This window comes from Platichthys flesus, chromosome 9 (assembly GCF_949316205.1).
Source record: "Platichthys flesus chromosome 9, fPlaFle2.1, whole genome shotgun sequence".
Taxonomy (NCBI): Eukaryota; Metazoa; Chordata; class Actinopteri; order Pleuronectiformes; family Pleuronectidae; genus Platichthys; species Platichthys flesus.
This window is the reverse complement of record NC_084953.1, coordinates 15398122-15411242: the sequence shown is the minus strand read 5'-3', so window position 1 is coordinate 15411242 and position 13121 is coordinate 15398122. Positions and strand designations below refer to the sequence as shown.

The 13121-nt window shown below is 40.9% G+C and overlaps 2 protein-coding genes and 1 pseudogene across 2 annotated transcripts in view; 2 read left to right on the top strand and 1 right to left on the bottom strand.

Moving 5' to 3' along the window:
* Window positions 1-639: 639 nt before the first annotated feature.
* The window catches only part of LOC133960228 (cytochrome b-c1 complex subunit 6, mitochondrial), a 90363-nt gene continuing 77881 nt past the window's right edge, over window positions 640-13121 (bottom strand). Inside the window, exons 2-5 of the mRNA XM_062394690.1 lie at window positions 3069-3147; window positions 2723-2764; window positions 1448-1609; window positions 640-882 (exon numbers count right to left, since the gene is read on the bottom strand). Coding sequence (XP_062250674.1) covers window positions 850-882; window positions 1448-1609; window positions 2723-2764; window positions 3069-3113 — 282 coding nt within the window. The 5' untranslated portion in view covers window positions 3114-3147 and the 3' untranslated portion in view covers window positions 640-849. The remainder of the gene's footprint in view (window positions 883-1447; window positions 1610-2722; window positions 2765-3068; window positions 3148-13121) is intronic.
* Window positions 4826-6255, top strand: LOC133960819 (cytochrome P450 2J6-like; annotated as a pseudogene).
* LOC133960227 (cytochrome P450 2J6-like) lies at window positions 9320-13005 on the top strand. The gene is made up of 9 exons (XM_062394689.1): window positions 9320-9574; window positions 9666-9828; window positions 10081-10230; window positions 10308-10468; window positions 10695-10865; window positions 11141-11282; window positions 11551-11738; window positions 12205-12346; window positions 12724-13005. Exons 1-9 carry the CDS (start codon window positions 9371-9373, stop codon window positions 12897-12899), a joined length of 1497 nt encoding a protein of 498 aa, XP_062250673.1. The 5' UTR covers window positions 9320-9370; the 3' UTR covers window positions 12900-13005.

Sequence of the window (13121 nt, the reverse complement as noted above, 5' to 3'; positions counted from 1 at the left end):
CCCTGCAGCTCAACTTATACTGTGGCTCCAAAGTGAATAACGTACTGAATCTTGAGGGGTAACTGGGACACAGATGCAGAAGCCCCTGTAGGGAGTGAGGGTCAACTGGTGAACCCCACCCTTAACACTAAAACTTTTCTCCTGCATATCATTTTGACTTCCCAAATGGACTTTATAGGCCTTAGATTAACAGTTAAACTCAACCTCATTCTGTATTTTTGTACACAGAATAACAAATTTACCTTGACCTAGTCCTAGATGCAATATCTTGCAAAAATACAAAGTTTTGGCAAGTCATCAAGCAGAGATCCAGTTAAGTAAGGCTTAGGAGGCCATGATCTTCAGTGACGCCTCAGGCCTTTATGTTGGACCAATAAAAAAAATCAAATCTATTTTACTTGTTGGTTTATTTTGCTACGTTTATATCGTGACATGAACGTAATGTTTATTATAGATTACAGCCTGAACTTTTTCATGTCAACATAATAACCCACTATATAGGATTTTGTTCAGATGTTGTGGTGGTAAACAGCTAAACTGGTGTATCTATTGATAGCTAAACTATATCAAATTGTTAATTGTTAATTTCTAAAGGTAATAGTTGTTTCAGCATTACAAAAACATTCACAAAGCCATCGGTTAAGGTTTTCCCAGCCGTCTACTTTAATGAAATGTTGACTCAGACTACCTTGTTAAATACTTTGTTTCTTCACATGGGCAGATACAGTATAATATACATTTAAAGTCAAAAAATACAGCAGATCAACACGTGGATGTATTTAAAACCATGTTCTCCTCATAAAACAATATTTGAAGAATGTCATCAGCCAGCGACAATCAGGAAGCATTTCATTTGACAGCGTGGAACAGTTTGTGTGCCACCTAGAGAGAGAGAGAGAGAGGACATAAGGTCATTTATGTATGTAAACATACAGTGGAAGGTAGGTTAACTTTAAGAGCCTTAAGTGGATTTGAAAAATCTAGAATTCTGCAGTTTATAAGAAGACACTGTCAAACAAAATAGGCAATGGAAATAGCTTGTAGCTTTAGCTTGTATTGTATTTATTTCTTGGGTAAAATGTGTTTGGCTGCTCCATGTGGCTGAAAGTTCACTTCCTGTATTATTTTGGTGTTGGTGAGCACTAACGTCTCAGCTAAAATAATATGTGAAGACCAGTTTCTTTTTATGATTTCTATGAGGAACTGTATCCCAACATCTGTGAAGTGCAACTTTATCATTATAAGTGCTGTCAACCTCAAGGGGGCAGTGCTGAGAACCTGTAATGTAAGTATAAAGACAAGCTGTGGAAAATCTGTAATGCCCATGAGTCGAAAAGGAGACTTTACTTGAACCTTACAACAAAGGTAACAAAAACCTACTCTTGAATATCTTCTGCTTTGTGTCGTAATATTATATCTAACCCTAAATGGCAAATGTCTCACTTACACAGTGGTCCCGAGCATGCAGGAAGTCAAACAGCTCCTCAGTGCATTCCTCCACAGTTGCAGACCGAGAGCCAACTCTGGTCTCGCACTGCTCCAGACGCTGCTGAGTGTGGACGCAGTGCTCTGTCTCTGCACACTTCTGTCGCAGCGTTTCAAGAGGATCCTGTAACACACAGCATTTGGAAAATATACCATAAAAATTGTCCTTCATAGGATATGCATGTAGAAATACCATAATGAGACCAAGGTAACAATGCAGATCATTTTTAAGACAACGACTAAAAGAGTCAATGAGCACCACCTTCCATCTTTGCCCTTCTCATGTCGTAATACTGTCCTGAACACAGAAAAAGCCCAAACAGCTCTGAGCAGAAGATTTCATAGCTTTGTCCTGACTCGAGTTCCTTTGAAACAGATGGTTTGGGGAAACGGCCGAATAACACCAAACCAAGCACAAGAAACAAGCAGATTGAAGTCCGATTTGTTGGAGAAGGGGGTCACCGTCTTGAGGCTGAATGATCCTGACGTTTGGGGGTTTGCAGATAATAATCTGGACTTCACTGTCTAGTAAAGGCACTGGGACTACCTCATACTACAATATAATCTGGCCAAATATTGCTCCCTCCAAGATTCCAGATCTAATTTCTCCTCCGATTCCTCCGCTATATTGTGAATACAACTAGATTGCTGAGATAAATATTTTACCTGCCCACATATACTACTTTTTCTGGCAATACTGCTATCATTACAACTGCCATCACCGTTACCTTCATCTCTGGCAGACCATTTATTTTGTATAAATATTTCAAACACTGATTCACCTCATTTCTCATGACTGCTGTACATATATATTTATATTTTTAATGTAATCTATAACACATGACATCTATTGCACTTCTGTCTCTCTAAGGTCATTCTTCTTTTTAGTAATCTTAATTTTGTTTTCCTCACTCAAGGGCACACCTTGAGGCAAATCGTGATTTGTGCATATGGGCTGATTGATATCTCAAATCTCTGTGGCGTTTGGACTCAATCATTGAAGGCTGGGTTTTCATATGTGTTGAGTTTTGAAGTTTCTTCTAATTCAGAGTGATTAAACCCCCAAAGTCCTAAGAAAATATGCTGGCAGTGGAGAAAGCTCTGGTTCAGTGTTCATGAGAAGGGAGCGTAAACAAGAGGTCTTGTTCAGAGATCCAAACACCAGCTTGTTCCTCTACAAAATGCCTGTCCTCCACTGGGAATTTGAGGGTCACGTATCGTATTTTGATGAACATACCACCATGTCCTCTTCATCCTCCTCCTCCTCTTCTTCTTCCTCCTGAAACAGACACACACCCAAACCAACCCAGTTAAATCTTTGTCTTCTAACAATCAGACAAACGGCAGCTTCACTTCAGCATGAACTTCATCACTAGCTGGTAAACAAACGACACAGATGATAAATGTGCGTCGAAGCTACACAAATTAGTTTCTACACATTCCTGGACGGCTCCGGTGGCTAACGCTAACACAAGCTAGCAGTTCGTGTAGCTTAGTTAGCCGGGTTGTGCTAGCTTCTCGGCACACACATCCCAAGGTTACTAGCAGAGCAGAGTTGTGTTGAGTCAGTAAAAGCTACTTACATCCTCGGGCTCTCCATTCGTGATCATCTTCTCCTCGAAAACCATGGTTAGACTGTAGCTGTCCTGAGATGACCTGCTGGAGGACACGACCGGTCAAACGAGCTGCGGGTCAGGAAACACACCACAGTGTTTTCCGCTTGGTGCACTTTCAAAATAAAACACATCAAGATTACCGTCGAGTTCATTAAAACGCACATTTTACTGTCCAAATATTTATTAAATCTTAAACTTCAATTAGTAAAAACAATATTTAAAATTACAATTTGAATAGTTGCATGTACATCTACAAACCCACCTCCTCAGTAGCAGTTTTTCCAAACTTGTCACTTGTTGTTACTATATTGCCTCTGTTTTTTAGATTAAAGGAATACTATATCTCAAAATGAAAATGCACTCAGTATCTAGTCACCTCTTTACCTACGGAGGAGTGGGTGAAGTGTTTGACTCCACAAAGCACATTTGAAGTTTCAGGGGTAACAACATTGTTGCCTCTCCATCGGCATAGTTGTGAGTAGATAATAGAGTGAATTTTCATTTTTGGGTGACCCATCCCTTTAACAAGTCACACATTTTATTTGGATGTAAGAATCATCTACTGCCCGTCATTAAAAAATTACAAAACGATACACTGCCACCCTGTGTGGAAAGGTAGTATTACAGCATAATATTTACTGCATCACCTCTACAGCACGTGGCCCCCACTGATCAATTTTTGTGTCTTTTTACGTGTGTTCCTTTGTGAGGACCATAGATCCTACAGAGTGAGGACATTTTTGGAAAGTGAGGACATCTTTACTTTTTCAAAGACTTAGTTTTAGGGTTAGGGTCAGAATAATGTTTAGGTTAGGGTTAGGGTCAGGCATTTCGTTTGGATGGTTAAAGTTGAGGTAAGGGAAATGTATTATGCCGATTAGTGTCCTCACTAAGATATAATTACAAATGTCTGTGAGGCACTTAGCATAAAACTGCAATATTACTGCATCCATTAATGCACTGAACAGTGTCCATTGTTACAATGAAGCTAAAACGCATACAATAATATTTAAACAGTTGTTTAATGGATATCTACTCCTGTGCCAGTTTGCATGAATACAGGCCTGAAAGACATTTCTCTTTTTGTATGTTGTGCAAGACACAACAGCCTGACATGTGTTCGCCCCATTTAACACCTGTGAGTGATTGGAATCGTGAACATTGATTAAAGTCCTATCTCTGCATATCAGTGTCTTATCTCATCGTTATGTTCTACGATCTTGGAGAGAAAGACAACAAGTTCACATTTAAAAAATAGCTTTATTCATAATATTTAGATTAAACAAATACCTACAGTGACATAGTAGAAGAAATAAAATCTTTACACTGCTTCACATTTATTTTTGTTCTATCTTCATTTACTCCTCTGCAGAAATCTCACATGTGTAACCTCGAAAGCGCAACCTATATATATATATATATATATATATATATATATATATATATATATATATAAATAGAGACAATATATGATATATGTATACAATAAAATAGAAACAAAGTTTTTGTTTATTGCAGCAACATTGACTATTCCATTTACGCATGTCTTATTAATGCCGGACTCACAACGGATGAGGTCAGAGTCCAGTACATATGATAGATGCGTTGGTAAAGATACAACATAGCAAACTGCAGCCTAACAGGAGAGAAGGAAGATATCTGGGAACATATCAACCTAATGCCTCACGAAAACATTTGACAAGTCTGAGTCGACCTTTTTACAGAATGGGTTCCATCTTCTCTGTGATTGGATCCTACGTTGACTGGGATGTGAAAAGTCTGCTGCTCTTCTTGGCAGTTTTCCCTCTCACCACAGATTATATCAAGAACCGTCGGGCGGCCAGCTTCCCTCCAGGACCCTGGGCACTTCCTGTTGTGGGCAACATATTCACCGTGGACCACAGCAGGACTCACGAAAGTCTGACAGAGGTGAGTCAACCAATGATAGGATTTGTCCCTCTGGTTTCTGTTGTATCAGGTAGCATCAATGCTCAACCTTGTCTCTCAAACCTCCTCACAGTTAGGGAGAAGATATGGGGACGTGTTCAGCCTGAGAATGGGCTCTGAGTGGATGGTGGTGTTGAACAGGTATGAGGTTCTGAAAGAAGCTCTGGTGACTCAGGGAGACAGCCTGGCAGAGCGACCTGACCTCCCTCTGACAGTGGAAATAGTCCACAAACAAGGTGACAGGACATGAAACATCAACACAATTTTGAAAGATTTGAAGATTCATGTTCGTCCCACTATGTTAATCTCATTTTTGTCCTTATACCAGTGTACACCTGAACGATTGTTAAAGACCTGATAACATTAGTCGTAGTGTATTGCATCTGAAATTTTGAATGTATTTTCTTAGTATCACAGAGTGCAAAATATGTTATATTAATTTTGAAGAGTTAATCTCACTCTTTCCCATCAGGCATAAACTTCAGCAACGGGAACCTCTGGAAGCAGCAGAGGCGTTTTGCCCTCTCAACCCTCAGAATCTTTGGATTAGCAAAGAAGTCACTTGAACCTGTCATCCTGGATGAATTTACGCATTGTGCAGAGGAATTAATTTCCCAAAAAGGTGAGTGGATGACACATAGAGGCCTGTTTATGATGAACAATAATATATAAAGACATACTAATGATGATTTCCTGCTCAATGGTGAAGGTAAACCGTTCAATCCATACCTCCCCATCAACAACGCCGTCTCCAACATCATCTGCTCCCTGATTTTCGGTCATCGCTTCGAGTACGGTGATGAAATGTTCCTGAAAATGATGAAGCTGTTACCGAAAGGCCTCCAGATCCAAGGGTCCATCTGGGAACAGGTACCCATTTTTTATCTGCTTATCAAAACCCCTGTGTCCTCTTTCTCTGCAGTGTATTTTCCATTGTGGAGCAGCTTAACATTCATGCCAGGCAATCTGTTTGGACACTAAGTAAATCGAAAATATTTAGGAGATGTTCTTATATGTTGTTGTCCCACTCTGCAGTTTTACAACTCGTTCCCTCTGCTAATGAGACCAGCAGATCTGGAGTCAAGTGAAGGACTTCATAAGAGGAGAGGTTGAAGAGCACAAACAGAACTGGGATCCCTCGGACCAGAGAGACTACATAGATTGTTACCTGAATGAGATTCAGATGGTGATTGACACTAGATACTGAGTTTTATCACATTTATTATGTTTTTAATGATTGGCATCTTTTAATATAACATTGAATTGATACATAATAAAGCAAAGTAAAAAAGCTAATTCACTTTCATTTGAATTAAAAAAACATTCACTACAAAATGTGCATTACAGATAAACCCCTACGGTGGCCCTGAGAGCTCAACAAACAGCAACTTAAGAAAACACATGCAAGTTGACAAAACACAAGCAAAGTAAGAAAACATCTTCTTCAATTTCACAACACAACACATTACAGTAAGGTGCAGCAAATAGAAAAATGCGCTGCAAATAGACAAACGCGCTGCAAGTAGAGGAGAAAACACAACGGAAGTGTTTCCAGGGGACAGCTAAAAGTGATGGACACTGCTGCCACAGGAGACACTAAAACGTCCAATACATCATGCAAATTCGGGTCCACACAGGGGTCTGCCGAACACAGCTCTTCAGCCCCTCTGCAGTGGCTGTACAGTACAGTGTTATTCATATGTTTCGCGAACGCTGAACTTAACAAATCAGTTTTCATATTTGTTAAGTTCAGCACCATACAGTGGAACCGAATTTGTATGGTGTATTGGACGTTTTTGTGTCTGCTATGGCAGCAGTGTCCATCACTTTTAGCTGTCCTCTGGAAACACTTCCGTTGTGTTTTCTCCTCTACTTGCAGCGGGTTTGTCTATTTGCAGCGCGTTTGTCTATTTGCAGTGCGTTTGTCTATTTGCTGCGCGTGTGTCTATTTACAGCGTGTGTGACTATTTGCTACGCGTTTCTGTAATGTGTTGTGTTGTGTTGTGAAATTGATGGAGATGTTTTCTTACTTTGCTTGTGTTTTTTCAACTTGCATGTGTTTTGTCAACATGCATGTGTTTTCTTAAGTTGCTGTTCGTTGAGCTCTCAGGGCCACCGTATAAACCAGATAGGATGAACACAAAGTTTTTATTTTTTATTTGCTCCAGAGACTGTACTTAAAAAAGTATGCGACGTCCAGCACACAATAACAAATCTGAGGATATTAAAAAGTTATATATAAAGTAATAAAGCGAAGTTAAGTTCGATTTTTTTTTTATTTTCCTCTCCTGGAACAATCTGGTGGGGCTTACCTCCACGCACAGTCTCAGCTCTAGTACCGTACTCCTGGATAAGGGTTGGACTCTATTCTTCAAAACTACATGCTCAATGGTTTTGTGTCCATCTGACCAGTTTGCAAATTTTTGTTAACTAAAATTTAAAAGGTTTGTTCACTTTACATCGCAAAAACAAAAGAGTCAAGAAGAATACATAAATATTCATCAGTCTTGATTCAAAATTGACAGATGACAGGTAATTTTACCAAATTTGGTAAAGATTAGTCAAAGCATACACATGTAAAGGTTGAGAACAGTTTTGATTTTAGGTATATGCATTACCTTCATGTTATAGAAAATATTTTTTTGCAAAGCATTTCCAATGACTTTTTTAGTTGAGTGAAGTTGGGATTTATCTGAACAATATGATAATTGTTTGTGTTTAATAAAGAAAAAAATGTGTTCAGCAACCTGGTAATTTTATTGTGTGATCATATCTGACATGTTACTGTACTGTGCTGTGCTGTGTGCACACTGCAACTGGCCACCTTTGCAAGCAACTCAACATAAGTGATAAAACTCAGTATCTAGAGTTCTTACCTTAGTGAACCCACCTGCAAGTAACATGTATCGGTGATTTAAGTCTTCTCTCTGCATATCAGTTCTTATAATAATAATAATATGTTTTTCTCACGGAAAAGATAATTTTTTGCAGTTAACATAATAAGTTATCAGTGTTAGATTTGACCTTGGAGAGCTCAACGAACAGCAACATGCGAAAACACATGCAAGTTAAGAAAACACATGCAAGTTGACAAAACACAAGCAAAGTAAGAAAACATCTTCATCAAGTTCACAACACAACACAACACATTACAGAAACGCGCAGCAAATAGACAAACGCGCTGCAGATAGACAAACGCGCTGCAAATAGTGAACTGCGCTGCAAGTAGACAAACTCGCTGCAAATAGAGAAGAAACGATAACGGAAGTGTTTCCAGAAGGACAGCTAAAAGTGACGAACACTGCTGCCACAGGAGACACAAAAACGTCCAATACACAATATAAATTCGGTTCCACACAGGGGTCGGTTACCCGCGGCTCTGGAGCCGAATGCGGGTGTGTCTCTGTTTAGCGGGCGGACCGGCCCCTGGGCTTCGACCCCGCCAACTTGCTCAGAAGAGGGGGCAAAATGTCTCTTTTGATAGTAAAGGTTTAATACTCCTGCACACTATGGACAATACATTTCCTCACAAACAGGGTCTTGCTTGTTGCGCTGTTTATTCAGTTTAACAGGAGAAGACGGCATGTCTCTTGATCGGACCATCTTCAGTTCTCAGAGCTCACTGTGGTTCTCTCCGAGCGAGTGGGCGGGGTCGGAGCGCCGGGACACACACACACGCACACACGCGCACACACAGCCACACACTCGCCCGCTCCTGGTATTTCATGAGGGCCTGATACGATGATGATTAAAAAAAAAATTGACGTTCACTCACGTTCACCGTGACGTTCACGTCAATAATATGAAAACTGATTCGTTAAGTTAAGCGTTCGCGAAACATATGCACAACACTGTACAGTACAGCCACTGCAGAGGGGCTGAGAGCCGCATTCGGCTCCAGAGCCGCGGGTGACCGAACCCTGTGTGGACCCGAATTTGTATGGTGTATTGGACGTTTTTGTGTCTCCTGCGGCAGCAGTGTTCATCACTTTTAGCTGTCCTCTAGAAACACTGCCGTTGTCGGTTCTTCTCTATTTGCTGCGCGTGTGTCTATTTGCAGCACGTATGTCTATTTGCTGCGCGTTTCTGTAATGTGTTGTGTTGTGTTGTGAACTTGATGAAGATGTTTTCTTACTTTGCTTGTGTTTTGTCAACTTGCATGTGTTTTCTTAACTTGCTGTTCGTTGAGCTGTCAGAGCCACCATACTGAGTCCAGTAAGCTGTCGCCTCCCAGCAGACAGGAGGGGGCGTCTAAAAACACATCAGCCTGCTGTCTCTGGAGAGTGGAAGTCTAAAGAACGGTTGAAGTCAGCTCTTACAGAATGGATTCCATCTTCTCTGTGATTGGATCCTACGTTGACTGGGATGTGAAAAGTCTGCTGCTCTTCTTGGCAGTTTTCCTCCTCACCACAGATTATATCAAGAACCGTCGGCCGGCAAGCTTCCCTCCAGGACCCTGGGCACTTCCTGTTGTAGGCAACATATTCACCGTGGACCACAGCAGGACTCACGAGAGTCTGACAGAGGTGAGTCAACCAATGATAGGATTTGTCCCTCTGGTATCTGTTGTATCAGGTAGCATCAATGCTCAACCTTGTCTCTCAAACCTCCTCACAGTTAGGGAGAAGATATGGGGACGTGTTCAGCCTGAGAATGGGCTCTGAGTGGATGGTGGTGTTGAATAGGTATGAGGTTCTGAAAGAAGCTCTGGTGACTCAGGGAGACAGCCTGGCAGAGCGACCTGCCCTCCCTCTGCCGGTGGAATCATGCAATGGACTAGGTGAGCGGTCACAGTGCACGCGAACACCCACACTTACAAAACAACAACACACACAGAGCTTGTATATTCAATTCACTGGTATTGCAATTCCTGTGAATAATCATCCAGGGAGGTTGAATTTACACTTTTTGGTAAAATTTTATAATTTTGGTTTTTAATAACGGTTTAGGTCGAAGTATGCTCTCTTTATGAATTTTGACACTCCTTTTGAATATTAAAGAAGTTTGTTAAACTCTGCATATGTCCTGTTAGGTCTCGTATTCAGCGAGAGTCACATCTGGAGGCCGCAAAGACGTTTTGCACTTTCAACCCTCAGGCATTTTGGACTGGGCAAGAGGTCACTTGAACCTGTTATCCGTGATGAATTTACACATTGTGCAAAGGAGTTCAGTGACAACAAGGGTGAGTGGTTGCCACACAGCGGCCCGTTAATAATGAACACATGCATGTTAGATATAATTTCCTGCTCCATGGTGTAGGCAAGCCCTTCGATCCACACCTAACCATCAACAATGCCATCTCCAACATCATCTGCTTCCTGGTTTTTGGTCATCGCTTCGAGTACAGTGATGAGACCTTCATGAAAATGTTGAAGCTGATAGGAAAAGGCTTCCAGATCGAAGCCTCCATCTGGGCACAGGTACCACATTTAATATCTAGTGATCAAAACCTATCATGTGCTTTTTTTTGTGATATATTTCTCATTATAAAGCAGGCCAGTGGCTCTGTTTGGGCACACGTCTTCACATTAATAGAAAACCTCTTCACAACATGGAACAGGCTGCACCAGGGCGGATTTGTAATATGAAGTAGTTTGGTAAATATGGAAAGCAAATATTTTTCAATGTTCTCGTTCTACTGTGCAGCTCTACAACTCGTTTCCTCTGCTGATGAGACGTTTGCCGGGGCCACATCAGAAGGTCAAGCACATCTGGAGTGAAGTGGGGGACTTTATAAGGGTCGAGCTTGAAGAGCACAAACAGAACTGGGATCCTTCGGACCAGAGAGACTACATAGACTGTTACCTGAATGAGATGGTGAGTGACTCTACTGGGTTTTATTATGTTTATGATGTGGTTTGTAATTATGGCCATTTAACATCGCAATTTATTGATAAATGATAAAGAAAATGAAGTTTCATTCAATGAAAAACATCAACATAAAATGTACATACAGATGAACTGGATGGAATGAACATAAAGTTTTTCCAACTGTGCTCTACGACAGATTTAGAATTTCTGCCATAACACAGACTTCTAGTTGATAGCATTTTTATACCAACAGATTTGACTACATTTGTTTGAATCCTCAGAATAAGGCACAGGCGGACGATAGTTTTGACGAGGAGAACCTGGTGATGAGCATCCTCGATCTGTTTGTGGCTGGTTCAGAGACCACGTCCAGCACCCTGCTCTGGGCTTTTCTTTACATGGCGAATAACCCTGAAATCCAAGGTAAGAGCCCCGACCAAGCTGATAGTGGTTTGCTCTTACACAATAACGTGCATATGAATGTTAGTAAAACAAATTTGCTGCTTTAGAAAATCAATACCAGTGTTTCCCGTTCACAACAAATTACCTCCATACATCATGTTACTGATATATGCTGTATTGTGCAATCACCAGTGCCCTTCACAAACTCTGTAGTGAATAACTATGTGTAAATAGCTATAGATAGTATTGTTTGTCCTCTTGTGACTGGTTCAAATGACCTGTTGCACAGAGAAAGTCCAGGCTGAAATAGACCGAGTGATTGGACAGTCCAGACTGCCGTACATGGAGGATTGTGCCAACCTGCCCTATACTTACGCTGTCGTCCATGAGGTGCAGAGGATGGGCAACATAGTTCCTCTAAGCCTGCCTCATCTCACCACCAGAGACCTCCAGCTGAGAGGCTACACCATCCCAAAGGTCATTTCCTGAATATAATAATAATGATAATACACTTTTACAGCACTTCTCTTAGCGTTGCAACAAAGGGATTTCCAAGACAGAAACAATGAGAGTAAAACAATGCAAGATGAACAGAGAAAAATGTATATATATAAATATAAAATAGGAGTTGTCAGTGTTAATAAGAGCCAATGCCAATAGTATGTAAAGTCTTTTATAAAAATAACATTTTTAAGAAGAGACTTTAAAAACCATAGAGAATTAAATGTTGATTTATGACAGGTCAAACAGTTACCTCCCAAAGTAGCTTAGTGGCAATTAAAGAGTTAATATGCAGGAATTTCCCACGGGATTAATAAAGTATCCATCTATCTATCTGGTACTCTCTGACATTGTGACTGTAACTGGTTAAAACTACTGCAATAAAAGAAAACCTGTGTTTTCATGTCACATCTCATGTTGCTTGTTTATGCACTCTCACCAGGGCGTTACAATCATTCCCAATCTGACCTCTGTAATGTTTGACAAGAATGAGTGGGAGACGCCCTTCACCTTTAACCCAGGACACTTTCTGAACGAGGAGGGCAAGTTTGTGAAGAAAGCTGCTTTCATGCCTTTCTCTGCAGGTGAGGAGCAACACCGTCACTTGTTTTACTGCTGTCCTTACCTGGTTAGTCAGGGACCAGGGGCCTGTCCTTTGCACACCCTGGGACCTTCGAAAATAGAGACAGGGAAAAGGTCAGGGGTCATCACTTGGTCCTTCATGGTTAGAGCTTCAGTGATCACTACAATGCCATTCCAGAAAGTTTGTTTTTATTTTGCAGTGACACACCACGAGAAGCTGAAAAGATAATGAATAGGAATTGTTGATCATTTTTTCTGGTCCAGCAGAGCAATGGAGATGTTTGACTATTGGTGACCCCTGACCTTTCCTCTAGCCCTGAAATTCGGCCTAACATGGGACAGAATGTTCTGCTTGACTCAGTTTGTTTACCCGTCTCAGGTAAACGAATGTGCCTCGGGGAGAGCCTGGCCAAGATGGAGCTTTTCCTCTTCTTCACCTCCTTCATGCAGCACTTCACCTTCTCCATGCCTGCTGGGGTGAAATCTGAGCTGGAGTATTGTTTTGGCCTCACTCTGGCACCACGTCCATATGAATTATGTGTATCACCACGTTAATACTCCAGATAAAATACCAATTTTAAAATCGAATAGCAATGCAACTCATTTTATGTGCACTGCAATGTTGAATTTTGAATACAGACACTGAATATTTTGTGATTTATTTACAGTTTTCACCAGCATGTTAATGGGTGTGAACGTTCAAACTTACTCACTATGACTGTCTTCATCGGCAAACGGTTAAATTTGGTGTTGAGTGACAGTGCCATACACCAACTG

What these genes read in the sequence shown, in the direction of transcription:
- LOC133960227 (XM_062394689.1), top strand. Translation starts at nt 9,371, where the DNA reads ATGGATTCCATCTTCTCTGTGATTGGATCCTACGTTGACTGGGATGTG. An exon ending in ACTGTTACCTGAATGAGATG is followed by an intron (nt 10,866 to 11,140) that starts GTGAGTGACTCT and finishes TTGAATCCTCAG; the next exon opens with AATAAGGCACAGGCGGACGA. An exon ending in GAATAACCCTGAAATCCAAG is followed by an intron (nt 11,283 to 11,550) that starts GTAAGAGCCCCG and finishes CCTGTTGCACAG; the next exon opens with AGAAAGTCCAGGCTGAAATA.